A 15,816-nucleotide genomic window follows, 5' to 3' on the forward strand; every position below is an offset into this window, starting at 1 on the left:
AGGCTCTGCTAGAGCCTGATTAATATAGATAGAGATGCTCTTAGCCAACCATCAGACTGGGCATGGGGACCCTGATGGAGGAATTAGGAGAAGAACTGAAGGAGCTGAAGGGGTTTGCAACCCTATATCAACAGTATCAACCAACTAGACCTCCAGAGCTCCCAGGGACTAAACCACCAACCAAAGAGTACACATGGAGCAACCCATAGCTCCAGTTACACTTGTAGCAGAGGACTGCTTAATCTGGCATCAGTGGGAGGGGAGCTCCTTGTTCCTGGGAAGGCTTGATGCCCCAGCATAGGGGACTGCTAGGGCGATAAGGTGGGAGTGGGTGGGTGGGGAAGCACCCTCAGAGAAGCAGGGGGGGAGGGAGAGATGGGATAGAGGGTTTTTTGGAGGGGAATTCAGGAAGGGGAATAACATTTGAACTACAAATAAACAAAATAACCAATAAAAAACATTGGTATGTGGTATTGGTATGTGGTTACACTCCCTACGCTATGTTAACAGAGGCAGGTGGATCTCTGTGGATCTAAGACCAGCCTGGATTACATAGTAAGTTTTAGGACAGCCAGAGATAATAGTGAAATCCTATCTCAAAAACCAAACCAAACCAAACCAAACCAAACCAAACCAACCGAATGAACAAAAACCCCAAACCAAACAACCCTTCCAAACCCAAAGACTAGTATCAAGTTATAAAATTCTTGTGGTATTGGCATTAAAAGACTTTTAAAAAAAGATCAGTATATTATATTAGTATATCAATATAGTATCAAACTATACCTATTGATAGCTATTGTAATATAAATAAAACTTAAGCTATGTAAGTACTTTATGAGACAGGACTTGTATAGCTTAGACATTAAAAATAATCCAGAGTCCTGCTATGTTGTTCAGGATAGTCTTAAACACTTAGATTCAAGTTCCATCTCAACCTGCTGAGGAGCTAGGTATAAGCAATGTCTCCTTGCCCAGTGTAAGATGTTAGCACTTTTGCGAGTGGGAATTTATTTTGCAGATTAATATGCACAGATGACCACATATACAAACCATGAACCACCTAAACATGGACAAGAAGTAGTTGATTATGGGCAAATACTAAGCAATGTTACAAAAGAGTAAAAGTATAGCCTTGAATGGGGAAAAAGTCATGATTTTAATTTTTTTAGAGAATAAAATTAATAGAAGTTCTAAAACAATTTTATTTGACAGTGTAAGTTCATAGAAAAAAAGATGGAACAATTCAAGCTTTTTCTTTTAAAATTTTTTGCTCATTCTTTGGTAATTTCATACACAAATACGTGAACTTAGGACACATTCACTTCTTGTTCCCCATCTCCAACTCATTCGACTTCCTCCCCATCCATCTCTTAACTTCATGTCGTTTTTTGGTTTTTTAATAATTCTTGAATCCAACTAGTGCTGTTGGCACATGCATGTGTGTAGGGCAACATGGGCAATTTACCATGGGCTACAGTGCTCAAGAAGCTAACTCCCCCTGCCCCGCCCATTAACTGCCAATAGCTTACCAGCTAGGTGTGGGAGTTTTATATTTTTCATAGTTTACATAACCACATATAATAAGCAAATTTGGGGGGAAGATAACATTTTCTTACCTTCTCATCTCCCATTTACCCAGTTTCCTAAGAATTGAATCAGCAATACTAATACCTACCTTGTATTTCCAACTTGATTAAACTATTAATCCCCATGGCCAAAGCAATATTTGCACTCAGACAGGCGGTTATCTTGGTATTAAGGTCCAACATTCCATAGTATTCAGAGATGAAGTTATAGGGAAAGAAACTGGCAAAAAATAGGAGGTTTCCAGCAGAAGCAGCTAAACGAGCTTCAAATAGAAATTACAATTAACTTTTTATACTACAACAGATAATGAAGTTGAATATATTTCCATTCTTATCTATGAAACTGGACAAAATAACTGAACATGTAGGTAATTACTAAATACTGGATGTTGTTAATCTCATAAGCATGAGATTTTGTTATGTTAAATCTACTCTTTTCTGAGCAGAAATGGAGGGAGAGTGGATGCCCTTCCCTTTAGACACTGACCCACTTCAGAGCTGTGTGGTTCCTGGGCCCCCATTCCTCAGGTTGCTTGCCCATGGAATACCTTCTCCCATCAGAGCTGTGTGGTTCTTGGGCTTCCAAGTACCAGGGTACCTCCCATCTGAGCAAAAACACTTACAAAGGTAATCTTAACCAAATCACAAAAAAATAATGGGGAGACACAGCCCCAGTTGGACATCTCATCACTAAATGAAGCTTCTAGAACCAAGATTGGTTTACATCTAATTAAATTGTTGGTCAAATGGTTCCCATGAGAACCCTCAAACAATGCAGACTATTGCCAAGACTCTAACAGACAGCAAGGCTCCATGGCTGACGACAACATCCACATAGCTTACTGAACAGGAAAAGTCAAGCTGGTACCTCTAGAACCTTCAGTCCTCTATGCTCATGTCTTTGCTACAGGAAGGTACTCTGCGGGCTATGAATGGAAAGACATAAACACTAACCCAGCTATAACCTCTGAACTACAATTGTGTCCTGCCTGCAAGATATGCTAGTAGCAATGGTATCACAGAGCTTATGGGAATATCCAACCAATATCTGGTTTAATTCACTCTATCATATGGAATCCATACTTGACATTGTTTTGTTGACCAAGAATCTAACACTAGATAGCACAGGGATCTAGGATAAACCCAGATACTATTCTTTTCTAAAAAAGTAGCAAAATAATGACTCCTAATGACACTCTGCTATACTCAGAGATTAGTGCCTTCCTTGCTCAGCCATCATCAGAAAAGCTTCCTCCTGCAGCAGGTGGGAACAAATATAGAGGCTAACAGACAGACATTTTGAAAAGAATGAGAGACTTTTGAACACTCCGCCCTAAATGACATGTCTCCATCAAATCCCTCACCTCAGGGCTCAGGAAACCCTGTAGAAGAGGAGGTAGAAAGAGTGTAAGCGCTAGAGGTGATGATTTGACACACATAAACACACAGACTGAGGCGGCATGCACAGGGCCTGCATGGGTCTGCACCAGATGGAGTCCTGGAGCTGAATGGAGAAGAGGGCACAAGCCTTTATCCCTAACTCATAAGCAACCTTCAACTGAAAACCACTTGCTAATAAAAATTTAGTTTCCTACAAAATAGCCCATGGGGGAAACAAACTACTCTTAAGGACAGGTGGCATGCCCAGCAGTAGATGGCCAATAGAAAACAAACTCAACGGCATCGTTGAAGGTTCCTTTTCTCATAATGTTATGTCAGGGCTCTTCCTTTTTATCTGTTTTTTAAATTTCATTTATATATACATTTTCTTCTGTTTTTGTACCTTACATTTCCTTTGCATATATATTATGGCTTCCTGTTTTTTTCTATGGGCTTCCTGAATATGCAAATGATCTTTCTTCTCCAGGGCTCTTTTCCTTCTGTTTGTTTTGTCCTACTCCAATGTATTAGTTTAGGTTTTATCTCATCATATTTTATCTTATTATCATCTCTTAAAAGCCTGTTTGATTTCTAATGAGAGGCAAAAAGGGTGCTGATCCAGAGGGAGGAGTAGAGGGAGGAATAGTCATAGTTAGGATGTAGTATGTAAGAAAAAAAGTCAATTAAAAACATAAACAGCAGTTGAGTACATTGGAAAGCTCAGAAAAGCAGTAAAAGATTTACTGGTCCAGAAACTAGCAAAAAGAAATAGTTCTTTTTTTTTTTTTTGCTTGTTTGTTTTTGAGTTCATAATCCTAGACATTAACCTTATATCTGATGAACATCTGGCACACATCCCCCAACTCTGTATTTTCACTTTATGCTATGGCTTTTGCTGTGCAGACTTACTTTTACTGAAGAACGTGCTAACCATAAAGGCAAAGCATATGGATGCGATGGCATAACATGTAAGAAAGACAAAGATGAAACTACAGTCACTGTAGCGTAAGATTGGCTCCTCTACAATCTACAATGAAACAATCATGACATCAGATAGGTACACTATAACTAGTGGCACATAAATACAAGGTAAGGACAAAGGCATAGTTTCTACTGAAACACATCACCACACTCAGCTGGTGAGACTCAAAGACAGGAAGTTAAAGTCTTGCTGAGAGGCTCATCTCAGTTTTCTAGTAAGGTCAAAACAAAACCAAAAACCAATTGATTCTACTGTAAACCTGAGAACAGTAAGTCCACAGCATGATATCTCTCCTTTCACTGGACTGTGTAGCAGACTCAACTCATTGAAACTCACTGAAAACTGTTAGAGTGGATATTTGTCATAAGTATTTATACAACAACTGAAATACAGCTTAGATGACTATAGAATTTAATTTCATTTTTAAGAACAGTTTAAATTTAAATAAAAACTATAGTATTGTCAAAAATAGTATATGTTTCCATAAAACATCTTAATGTCAGAACTGGGATGTACAGCAACACAAAACACACAAGTTTAAAATAAAAACAAAATATTATTTTAAAAATTGTTATATGGCAAAAGACTTTTAAAGACCTCAGCTAAACGTATCACTAAAAGAATTTTGTCTGTTTCTCCTTATATTTTTTTTTAAAAGTCTTCTGTAGCTAGTAAAAATTTAATATTATATAGGCTATTAATTATACATCTATTAGACAGCATGAAACTGGATACGTGCCTGGACAAAGAGTAATATACATATCAGAAAGATAATGATGACATATAAAGGGAAGAACGTGAAGAAATAACCAATCCAGATGATCCAATTTCTAAGCCCCATCATGAGCTGGTACTCCTGTAGGACAAGTCAACACAAATCAAGCATTGCATATGTCAGGCAATTCAGAGTGCTTTCATATACCACTTTTGAATTTTTACTACAAAGTCTATAAAAATGGTTAATGTTATCTCTAAGAATGAGAAAAATCAAGACTTAGAAGTCTATCAAAATTATGCAGTAAGCAAGTCCATACTTCTCTTAAAATATATGTTTTTCTGAGTTCAGTGATCTTTTTCAATACTACATCTTGGATTTACAAAATGAAAAACATTTTAAATTATTATTTTAAAATTTATTTTATGAGTTTTCCCACACATCTTTAAGATTATTTATGTCCTTACTCCTTATCCTTTTGTAAATATACATATGTGTGTGTTTGTATATATGTGTGCGTGTACACACACAGGTATGTACACACATTTATGCAATACTTATCTTTGTATTCTCTGAATTTCGTGCATCTGAGTTTTAATATATATTATTAATTTTGGAACCTTTTCCAAGTGTATTTAATTCCCTTTGCTTTGTTTTCTCAATTTTCAGAATCCAATTATATGTGTTACATCATTTGATATTACTCTATGCTTTCTGGATGCTTTCATCTGGAACTGTACATTTCCTTCTATGCTTCAGTTTGTGTAATTCTGTCTTGTGCTCATTTTTTAGTTTTTTCCTCATTTTACATTTCTACTGATAAACTTGTTAAAGGCATTTCTAAGTTCTGTTGAGATATATTATTTTGAAAACTTCATTTATGAGGATACATAAAACTGTTTTCGTGCAAGTATAAAGTGTGCTTTGACCACTTCTGTGTCTTTACTATAGTGCAACAAAAGCACATTCTAAGTATATCTATTTTTAAACTCTATGATTCCAGTGAATCTGAGAGATTAAGATAGCTGTGCAGAGTTCTGGGCTAGAGAGATGACTCAGCAGGCGATGCCTGCTTGCCATGCCTCACGAGCGTAACAACTTGAATTTGACTCCTAATACTAACATGGTAGAGGGAACTGACTCTGCACATGTGGGTGGTATATACACTAAATAAAAATGTGAAAAGCACCCACAAAACCCCAAGAATTTTGGATAATTCACTATTTACAGAGCTTAGAATATTAACCACAATTAAACTACCTGTCTGATATTTCCAACATCTACGTATCTTTAATTTCCTTGAGAATTTCATATATGAATATTGTATTTACATAATTTTTATTCCTTCTTTCCTCTCCATCTCCTCCTGTGTCCAACTCTATTTCCTCTGAAATTCATGACTACTTCTTTATTTTTGCCATATGAATACACACACATGCACACAGACACACAGACATACACACAACGAAACACACATAGACACACATACACACACATAGACAAAGAAACACACACACAGACACACACCCTACTGAGTACATTCAGTTGTTGCTCAGATGTATAGGTATTTAGGGCAGAGCACATGGGACTGGATATCTCAGCAGCCATTTGATTGAAAGAGACTCTTCATCTAGGTGTGTGGACTTCCCCTGTGTCCAACATCTTTTTCTTACCTAAGTACTGATGATCAATTTGCTTCTTTGGATTGTTTTCCCTTTTGTTGCTTCCTCATTTGTTTAATTTTTTGTTGTTGTTGAGAACTTGAACATTGTGAAAGTAAATGGACTCTGATGTTAATGGGCCGCAAAGTGTTGGAACTTATGTTAATTTATCCCTGACTGGGTTGTACTTGAAATTCATTGCTGCTCTAGGTATAAAAGACTTCAAGTTCATCTAGTAATCTTTTATGTCCTCCTCCTAGAAAATTAGAGTTTTCTTTTATGTTGCTTTCCTGTTTAAGTCTGTCTCTGAAGCCTTTCCAGCTTGGGAAGTTGGTGAGTATCATCAGGACCCATGTTTATACTTAGGTCTCTTGCTGCTCTGCTGGAATGTAACCACTGAATATATAAATGGAGGTAACCTACTTTCCAAAAGATATCCATTCTCTCTCTCTCTCTCTCTCTCTCTCTCTCTCTCTCTCTCTCTCTCTCTCTCTCTGTGTGTGTGTGTACACGAAGGTACATACGTACATCCATCCATCCATATGCACATATTTTTTAAACATAAAGTGATATTACCTTTAATCTTTTCTCCTTTTCAAACACAATGGATCGCATGATGGAAAGGACAATGGAAGAGAACATGAGTATGAACATTAACGGGATGAAAGGACTGGAGATCCAAAGTAGTTTATCCTGAGAATGACTTGGGTATGGAAACCTCTGTATCAGAGTGTCAATTTCATCAAACAGCTTTTTCCCAGCACTGCTTTCATGATGCATCATGATGCTCTTGTCCAAGGCATGCTGCACTGCCAGGAATCCTTCCTTGATATACCCTGTGTAAGAAAACTCATGGTCAAGAGAAACAGACTAAGGAGCAACTCTGACATATGAAGAAAGAAATGTAAGGAATCCTCAGCTTGCAACATACAGAACCTACCACAGATTTGACATAAAAAACATTTCTTTGGCTAAATATTATTTTTACCTTTCCAAATTAAAATATTAATATTAACAAAACTAGCAAGCTTACCAAATTTTTTACTTATAAAATTTCTAGTTAGAAGAACAATAGCAATATAATTAAATATTGAGAAAATCATGACTTCAAAAAGGAATGAAATCCCAGAACTAGAAACAACAAAAAGGCAAAAACAATAAAAAGACTTCTGTTCAATAAAATACAGCATAAATAAAATCAGAAACTGGGGGCTAGGATGATAGAAAAATTACTTACTAATAAGTATAAAGACTAGAATTCAGATGTCTATGTGCCAGGAGCCAGCCCCGATGGGAGGATGGGAGGATGGGAGGATGGGAGGATGGGAGGATGGGGGGATGGGGGGATGGGGGGATGGGAGGATGGGAGGATGGGAGGATGGGAGGATGGGAGGATGGGAGGATGGGAGGATGGGAGGATGGGAGGATGGGAGGTGTTCTTCTTGTTGGTTTTTCTTGAGGCAGCCGAGTAGGGAAGAGCATTGTCAGGGGTGGAGGTAGGGGTAAGATTTAGTCTTATGAAAGAAATTTGGGGTAAGTCTGTCTTACGAGATTCATGGTAAGACCTTGTCTTACAAGATATTTAGAGTTTCTGTATAATAAAAAGTTTACTTATCTAAATTTAAGTTACTATGCTACTGTAGCTGACCTGTCTTCTATGATCCTCTGAGGCCAGAAACTGCAGTTTCTGGCATTTAGCCCTCTTTCTCAAACCACAAAGGAGTAAGTACTTTGTACTGTCTTTGCAGGAACTGCTGGGCTCTAACTTGAAACCTGCTAGTCAGAAGTCACAGGAACTAAAACCAGCTGGTCCTGCGCTTTTTTCTTTTGGTTGGAAGACTTTTAATTCTATCAGACCTTCAAAGAAGACCTAACACAAATACTCTTCAAACTATTCTACAAAATAGAAACAGAAGGAACACTAACCAACTCCTTCTATGAAGCAACAATTACACTGATACCAAAACCACACAAAAATCCAACAAAGAAAGAGAACTTCAGAACAATTTTCCTTATGAATATCGATGCAAAAATACTCAATAAAATTCTTGCCAACTGAATCAAAGAACACATAAAAATGATCATTCACCATGATCAAGTAGGCTTCATCCCAGGGATGCAGGGATGGTTCAATATATGGAAATCCATCAATGTAATCCACCACATAAACAAACTCATAGAAAACCACATGGTCATTTCATTAGATGCTGAAAAAGCATTTGACAAAATTCAGCATCCTTTCATGCTAAAAGTCTTGGAAAGAACAGGAATTCAAGGCCCATACCTAAACATAGTAAAAGCAATATACAGCACACTGGTAGCCAACATCAAACTAAATGGAGAGAAACTTGAAGCAATCCCACTAAAATCAGGGACTAGACAAGGCTGCCCTCTCTCTCCATATCTTTTCAATATAGTACTTGAAGTTCTAGCTAGAGCAATTAGACAACATAAGGAGGTCAAAGGAATACAAATTGGAAAGGAAGAAGTCAAACTATCACTATTTGCAGATGATATGATAGTATACTTAAGTGACCCAAAAAACTCCACCAGAGAACTCCTACAGCTTAAACAACTTCAGCAAAGTGGCTGGTTACAAAATCAATTCAAGCAAATCAGTGGCCTTCCTATACTAAAAGGATAAGCAGGCTGAAAAAGAAGTTAGGGAAATGACACCCTTCACAATAGCCACAAACAATATAAAGCATCTTGGCGTAACTCTAACCAAACAAGTGAAAGATCTGTATGACAAGAACTTCAGGTCTCTGAAGAAGGAAATGGAAGAAGACCTCAGAAAATGGAAAAAATCTTCCATGCTCATGGATTGGCAGGATTAATATTATAAAAATGGCCATCATGCCAAAAGCAATATACAGATTCAATGAAACTCCATTAAAATCCCAACCCAGTTCTTCATAGAGTTAGAAAGACCAATTCTCAAATTCATCTGGGATAACAAAAAACCCAGGATAGCTAAAATTATTGCCAACAGTTAAAGAACTTCTGGGGGAATCAGTATCCCAGACCTCAAGCAGTATTACAGAGCAATAGTGTTAAGAACTGCGTGGTATTCGTACCGTGACAGGCAGGTGGATCAATGGAATAGGACTGAAGACCCAGAAATGAACCTACACACCTATGGTCACTTGATCTTCAACAAAGGAGCTAAAACCATCCAGTGCAAAAAAAAAAGATAGCCTTTTCAATAAATGGTGCTGGTTCAACTGGAGGTCAGCATGCAGAAGAATGCAAATTGATCCATTCTTATCTCTTTGTACTAAGCTCACCTCCAAATGGATCAAGGGCCTCTACATAAAATCAGAAACACTGAAACTAATAGAAAAGAAACTGGGGAAGACCCTTGAGGACATGGGCACAGGGGAAAAGTTCCTGAACAGAACACCAATAGCTTATGCTCTAAGATCAAGAATTGACAAATGGGACCTTATAAAATTACAAGTTTCTATAAGGCAAAGGACACTGTCAATAGGACAAAACAGCAACCTACAAATTGGGAAAAGATCTTCACCAACTCTACTTCCGACAGAGGGCTAATACCCAATGTATACAAAGAACAAGTTAGACTCCAGAGAGCCAAATAACCCTATTAAAAAATGGGGTACAGAGCTAAGCAAAGAATTTTCACCTGCAGAACTTTGAATGGCTGAGAAGCACCTTAAGAAATGTTCAACATCATTAGTTATTAGGGAAATTCAAATCAAAAGAACCCTGAGATTTCACCTCACACCAGGCAGAATGGCTAAGATTAAAAACTCAGGAAATAGCAGGTGTTGGCGAGGATATGGAGAAAGAGGAACACTCTTCTGCTACTGGTGGGATTGCAAGCTGGCACAACCACTTTGGAAATCAGTCTGGCGGTTCCTCAGAAAATTGGGCATGACACTTCTGGAGGACCCTGTTATACCACTCCTGGGCATATAACCCGAGTATTCCCTGGCATGCACTAAGAACACAGTCTCCACTATGTTCATAGCAGCCTTATTTATAATAGGCCGAAGCTGGAAAGAACTCAGATGTCCCTCAATGGAAGAATGGATACAGAAAATGTGGTATATTTACACAATGGAATACTACTCAGCAATTACAAACAATGAATTCATGAAATTTTTAGGCAAATGGGTGGAACTGGAAAATATCATCCTAAGTGAGGTAACTAATTCACAAAAGAATACACATGGAATGCAGTCACTGATCAGTGGATATTAGCCTAGAGGCTCTGAATACCCAAGACACAACTCACATATCAAATCATTCCCAAGAAGATGGAAGGAGAGGGCCCTGGTCTTAGAAAGGCTTGATGCATCATTGTAGGGGAATACCAGGACAGAGAAGTGGGAGAGGGTTGATTGGGGGATGGGCAGAGGGAACAGGCAGGGCTTATGGGATTTATGAGGAGGGGGGAACCGGGCTAGGAAAAATAATTTGAAATGTAAACAAAGAATATAGGAAAAAAAGTCACAGGAAGAAAAATGGCACACTTACAGAAGTGGTCAATGAGGTTATTACTAAGTTGTAAAATGTTTCCTTTGAAAGCTATCTAAGGGGAAAAGCGGAAATATCCTAAGTGCTGAAAGGGAAAAATTCTTCTAGGTGGGGAAAGGTAAAAAAGTGAGAGAGAGAGAGAGGGGGAGAGGGAGAGAGAGAGCTTCCCCTTTGTCTTCAGTACTTATACATCTTTCAGAATACAAGATCATATGTTACAAATTTCATCACAAGTTCACCCAAAAACCAAATCCTAAATTGAAATAGAAGTTTACAGCAGTGAATGTTTACATGCATATCCATTAGGAGTTATTATTTAGCTAAACATTTATCACCTGTCTGAGGTCTACAGGTTCACCTAAGGTTTAAAAACCATAACTAAATTATAAGTGAAAACCATAACTAAGTTATAAGTGAAGTTTTGCACAGATAAACCCAGTTAATATTTTAACTTCTCCCCTAGCACCTATAATAATTGTTGGTTCCCTTTTGATGACCTTTGGTTAATTGTTTTACAACCTCTTGGAATGTGCTCTGAGTAGGAGAAAGTCTGGTTACAATCTAAGAGCAATTAACTTGGGAGACTGGCAGAGTTCTCCTTGCAGTTTTGACTATCAGAAAGGGACCTAATAGCTGTCCCACTATGAAAGAGCTTAATAATCACAGATATAATTTTAGGAATTCTTATAGGATCATCATTAAAACTTAAGTCATCTATTTGTCTACATAGCTTCATTATAAGACAATACATCTTCATGGATCTGCAGAGATCTGCTCCAAAGGGGTGTGCTATTACTTATTGATTATTATATATGTTTAAAAATAACAGGAAAAGCATATTAATAGCAGGAATCTCTCCTAAAATTAGTCCCTCACAGCCTTGCTTAATGAGAACTCACCTGTCACAGATTATATAATAATCTGAAGCAGGCCATTTCAGGATGATCACCTGCTAGTATATTAGCTTGTCTCATCATGGCTCTGACACCTATGACCCAAGATAAAGCCAGTAGGCATGGCAGAATTCCCATAATCCTAGCATGCATGAGGTGGGCATGGGTATCCCTAGTAAGTAGTCTAGTTGAACTGGCAAGCTATGAGTTCATCAAGAGAGCCTATTCCAATACATAAGGAGGATAAAAATAAAGGATGACACCCAAATTCAACCTCAGGTCTCCTCAAGAACACATGTGTACCCACAGATATGTGCATATGGATGTATACATTCAGTTACACTATAGACATACATATGCATGAATAAGAAATTAGAAGTTGCAAACATCTATCCATGACTAGAGAGATTATAGACCCCAGAGGAGAACCCATTACTGCCATATTCCTAAACCAATATAATTTCTAATGGCATCCTAAATACCCTTATATAAAAAGTATAGCTCTCACTCCTCATCAAAGAAGCTTACTTTGCATCAGATGAAGATGATTACAGAGATCCACAACAGATTAAAACACAGAGAGTACTGCAAAGAACATAATGGGAAAAGGATGGAAAGATGGTAAAAGTCAGAGCACTGGATACCTGGTGTGATGTAGTGACTTCTAGACATAACAGGAAACATACAACAATGCAACTACACAGATATGAAGTCCATAAACTAGATATTGTGGACATTTAAAAACATTGATTTTTTCCAATTAATAAACATGGAAGGCATCCCAATTTTTTCTATTTTTTAAGTATTTTAGTGAATGGAATTATTTTCATGATTTGTTTCTCAGCAATTTCATTACTGATGTATAAGATGCTAATTTCTGTTTAATTTAAATCTTGCAAAAAATCAGTTCATAGTGTTGGTAGAGTTTTGTTTGTCTCTCAATGAAACTATATCATCTACAATCTGGGACAGTTTTGACTTCTGCTCTTGGCATTTTCATATCTTTATTTAATTGCCTTGCCTATCCAGGACTGAATAAGTGGAGTAAAACTGGGATCTATCTATCTATCTATCTATCTATCTATCTATCTATCTATCTATCTATCTATCTATATCCTTTATGTTGTTTAAGTATGATTAGTATATACATAATTTGTTCAGGGATTTATCATAAAAATGCCTTCTATACATCTATTAAAATAATTATGATTTTTACATTTCTTTGTGTTTATATGGTCTAATTGCAAAACAGTTACACATATGAATCATCCTTGCATCTTTGGATTAATCAAGCTTGATTGTGACAAACAATCTTTGATAGGATGTTGGATTTAATTTGCTAGTATTTTTAATAGGTGTGTGATATGTACATGGACAACTGTGTGTGGCTGTGTGTGCCCATGTGCATGTATGCAGAGTAGTAGAACATGGTGGGGATCTACTTCTATCGTTCTCCACCCTTGAGTTTGAGACAGTCTCTCAATCAATCTGAACATTGCCACTTCCTGGTGCCCTTTTATTACTTGAAATATGTATTTTGTGTTTATCCTTTCTAAACTTGCTACACTTGATAAAAATGCTCTTTATAAGTGTAAACCAGAGGATAAAGTCTACACTGGGCTCTTCTGAGACTTCCTTTGTCAATGCAATTACTCTGAATCTCTTCACCTTAGCCTCAGGCAGACTCTTCAGACAAGGGGGAATGCAGCCACATTCTTCACCAAAATACCACATAACAGTCTCTAGGCCACATACTAAAATTCTTCTCCTCTGAATCCCTTTGAACCAGGCTCTAACACTTAGGACATAGAAACAGCTCAGTTGTTTGTGTTGATTGGTTCTTTTCTTTTCTTTTTCTTTTCTTTTCCAACTTGACATAAACTAGTATCAGTTTGTGAAAAGGGAACCTAAACGGAGAAACTGGCCCCATTAGATTGACCTGTAGGCATGCCTGTGGAACATTTTCTTCATTGATCCTTGTTGTGAAGTGGCCAGATTACTGTGAGTAGTGCAAGCTCTGGGTAAAAACATGACCAAGAAGCAAGCTGGGCAGCATCCAGGCAGATGTGGGGCTGGAGGAGTTGAGAGTTCTACTTGTTCTGAAGGCAGCTAGGACAAGGGTATTAAGGCCCACACCCACAGTTTTTCATCTTTGTTGATTGCAACAAACTTCTTTCTCCTGGGCTGGTTCTACTCCCCATTAGCAGTTTTATTCAGCAGATATCCCATTGCTCTGGCATCTCAAAAATCTTGGGGCCTCCAAGGCAACTTCAATGGTACAGTTTCTTCTTCCAATGTCCAGAATCCACACATAATCTGGGCTCCTCCAAAGGGCTGATGTCACTTCTCCAGCTCTGCCTTCTGTTGCACTCTAAGCTCAGGTTGATCCATTCCACTGCTGCTGCTGTTCTTGGTGATCATCCCATGGTACTGGCATCTCCAATACACTGAGATCTTCTGCTGCAACTAAGTTTTCACCGATAGCCTCTCATAAGCTCTCTTCATGGTGCCAAGCCTCAAATCCTTTGCATGATCCCTTCAGTCCTGGTCCATGAACTGCCACAGAGGCTGTACCTTTACCAATGGCCTTCCATAACCTCTCACAGTGCCAAGCCTCAGCTGCTTTTCATGACCACTTCATGCTTTCAAAATCAGTACCACCTAGGTGACTCTTACATATTACCAAGTACAGCTGCAGCATGAGGTATCTTTCAAACATAGCTTCTTTGTGCTCTCAGAAAATAATTCCTAGAAGATTTCATCTTAATGATGAAGTTAATCACTGCTAATTTCTTAGTTCTAGCTAATAAGCACCAATTGTCCCAGTAGTTCCTTCTATTCTTGACTTCTAAAACCAGAGCCTTGTAGCTGAAGCTGCTGAGTTCTGCTGCTTGCTGGGGCTAGAACATGACTCCCCTTATTCTATTACATTATTACCAGCTTTCTGTTTTCCCACTCCTTTCAACTGCCTAAGCTTGACTGTTTAGAAACTTGCTCTGTAGATTGACCTTGAACTCAGAGATCTGCATGTCTGTCTCCTGGGATTAAAGGCATGTACCACCTCACATCGATTTAAGTTTTTCTTCACCTAGAACTTGCTCTATCCATAGCTGGCCTTGAACTCAGAGATCTGCTTGTCTTTATTTTCTGGGATCAAAGGTATTTACCACCATGCCTGGATCTTGCCCCCAAAGTCTTACTCCCTTAATCTGTTATCTCCTAGAACATAGGATTCAGTTGTATTCTACTTCCTAGTGCTCCTTTAATATTTAAATCATACATTTGTATTTTTCCTTTCTCAGCTTGCTATGCTTTTTCAAAATGCTCTTCATGAGATGTGACCAGAGAAAAAAGTCTCTGCTGAGCTTTTTTGAGACTTCCTTTGTCAATGCAATTTATCTGAATTTCACCTTAGTCTCAGGCAGAGTCTTCAGACAAGGGCAAGAAGTAGCCACATTCTTTATGAAAATACCACAAAAACTATCTCCAGGTCACATATTGAAATTCTTCACTGAAACCTCTTGGGCCAGGTCCTCACAATTCAAATCACCCTCAAAGTTTTCCATATCCCAACTAGGATAGCCCATCAAGCCCCATTTAAAGCATTCTATAACTTTTCAAATCTAAAGTCCTATAACCCACATTCTTCCAAACAAACCCATGGTTAGGCTTATCACAGTAATACCCCACTCCTATTACCAACTTTTGTCTTAGTTAGGGTTTTACTGCTGTGAACAGACACCAAGACCAAGGCAACTCTTATAAGGATGACATTTAATTGTGGCTGGCTTTCAGGTTCAGAGGTTCAGTCTATTAATATCAAGGCAGGAAGATGGCAGAATGGAGGCAGACATGGGGCTAGAGGAGATGAGAGTTTCACCTCTTGTTCTGAAGGCAGCTAGCAGAAGACTGTCTTCCAGGCAGCTAGGACAAGGGTCTTAAAGCCCACACCCACAGTGACACACCTACTCCAACAATGCCTCCTAATAGTGCCACTCCCTGAGCCAAGCATATACGAACCATCACAGACACCATAAGAAGACCTATAGAACCAAGTAACCTGGGCCCATGGGGGGCTCAGAAACTGAACCAC

At 38.2% G+C, this 15,816-nt stretch overlaps 1 protein-coding gene across 2 annotated transcripts in view; it reads right to left on the reverse strand.

Moving 5' to 3' along the window:
• Window positions 1-15,816, reverse strand: part of LOC127679244 (phospholipid-transporting ATPase ABCA3-like) — a 163,179-nt gene that overhangs the window by 121,167 nt on the left and 26,196 nt on the right. The window contains exons 5-8 of one of the 2 annotated variants that reach the window (XM_052174947.1): window positions 6,904-7,163; window positions 4,697-4,807; window positions 3,879-3,996; window positions 1,679-1,852 (exon numbers count right to left, since the gene is read on the reverse strand). In XM_052174947.1, the coding sequence (XP_052030907.1) occupies window positions 1,679-1,852; window positions 3,879-3,996; window positions 4,697-4,807; window positions 6,904-7,163 (663 nt within the window). Of the gene's footprint in view, window positions 1-1,678; window positions 1,853-3,878; window positions 3,997-4,690; window positions 4,808-6,903; window positions 7,164-15,816 lie in introns of those variants that run through there. The other variant, XM_052174953.1, reaches the window with a different exon arrangement.

Source organism: Apodemus sylvaticus, chromosome 1, assembly GCF_947179515.1.
Source record: "Apodemus sylvaticus chromosome 1, mApoSyl1.1, whole genome shotgun sequence".
Taxonomy (NCBI): Eukaryota; Metazoa; Chordata; class Mammalia; order Rodentia; family Muridae; genus Apodemus; species Apodemus sylvaticus.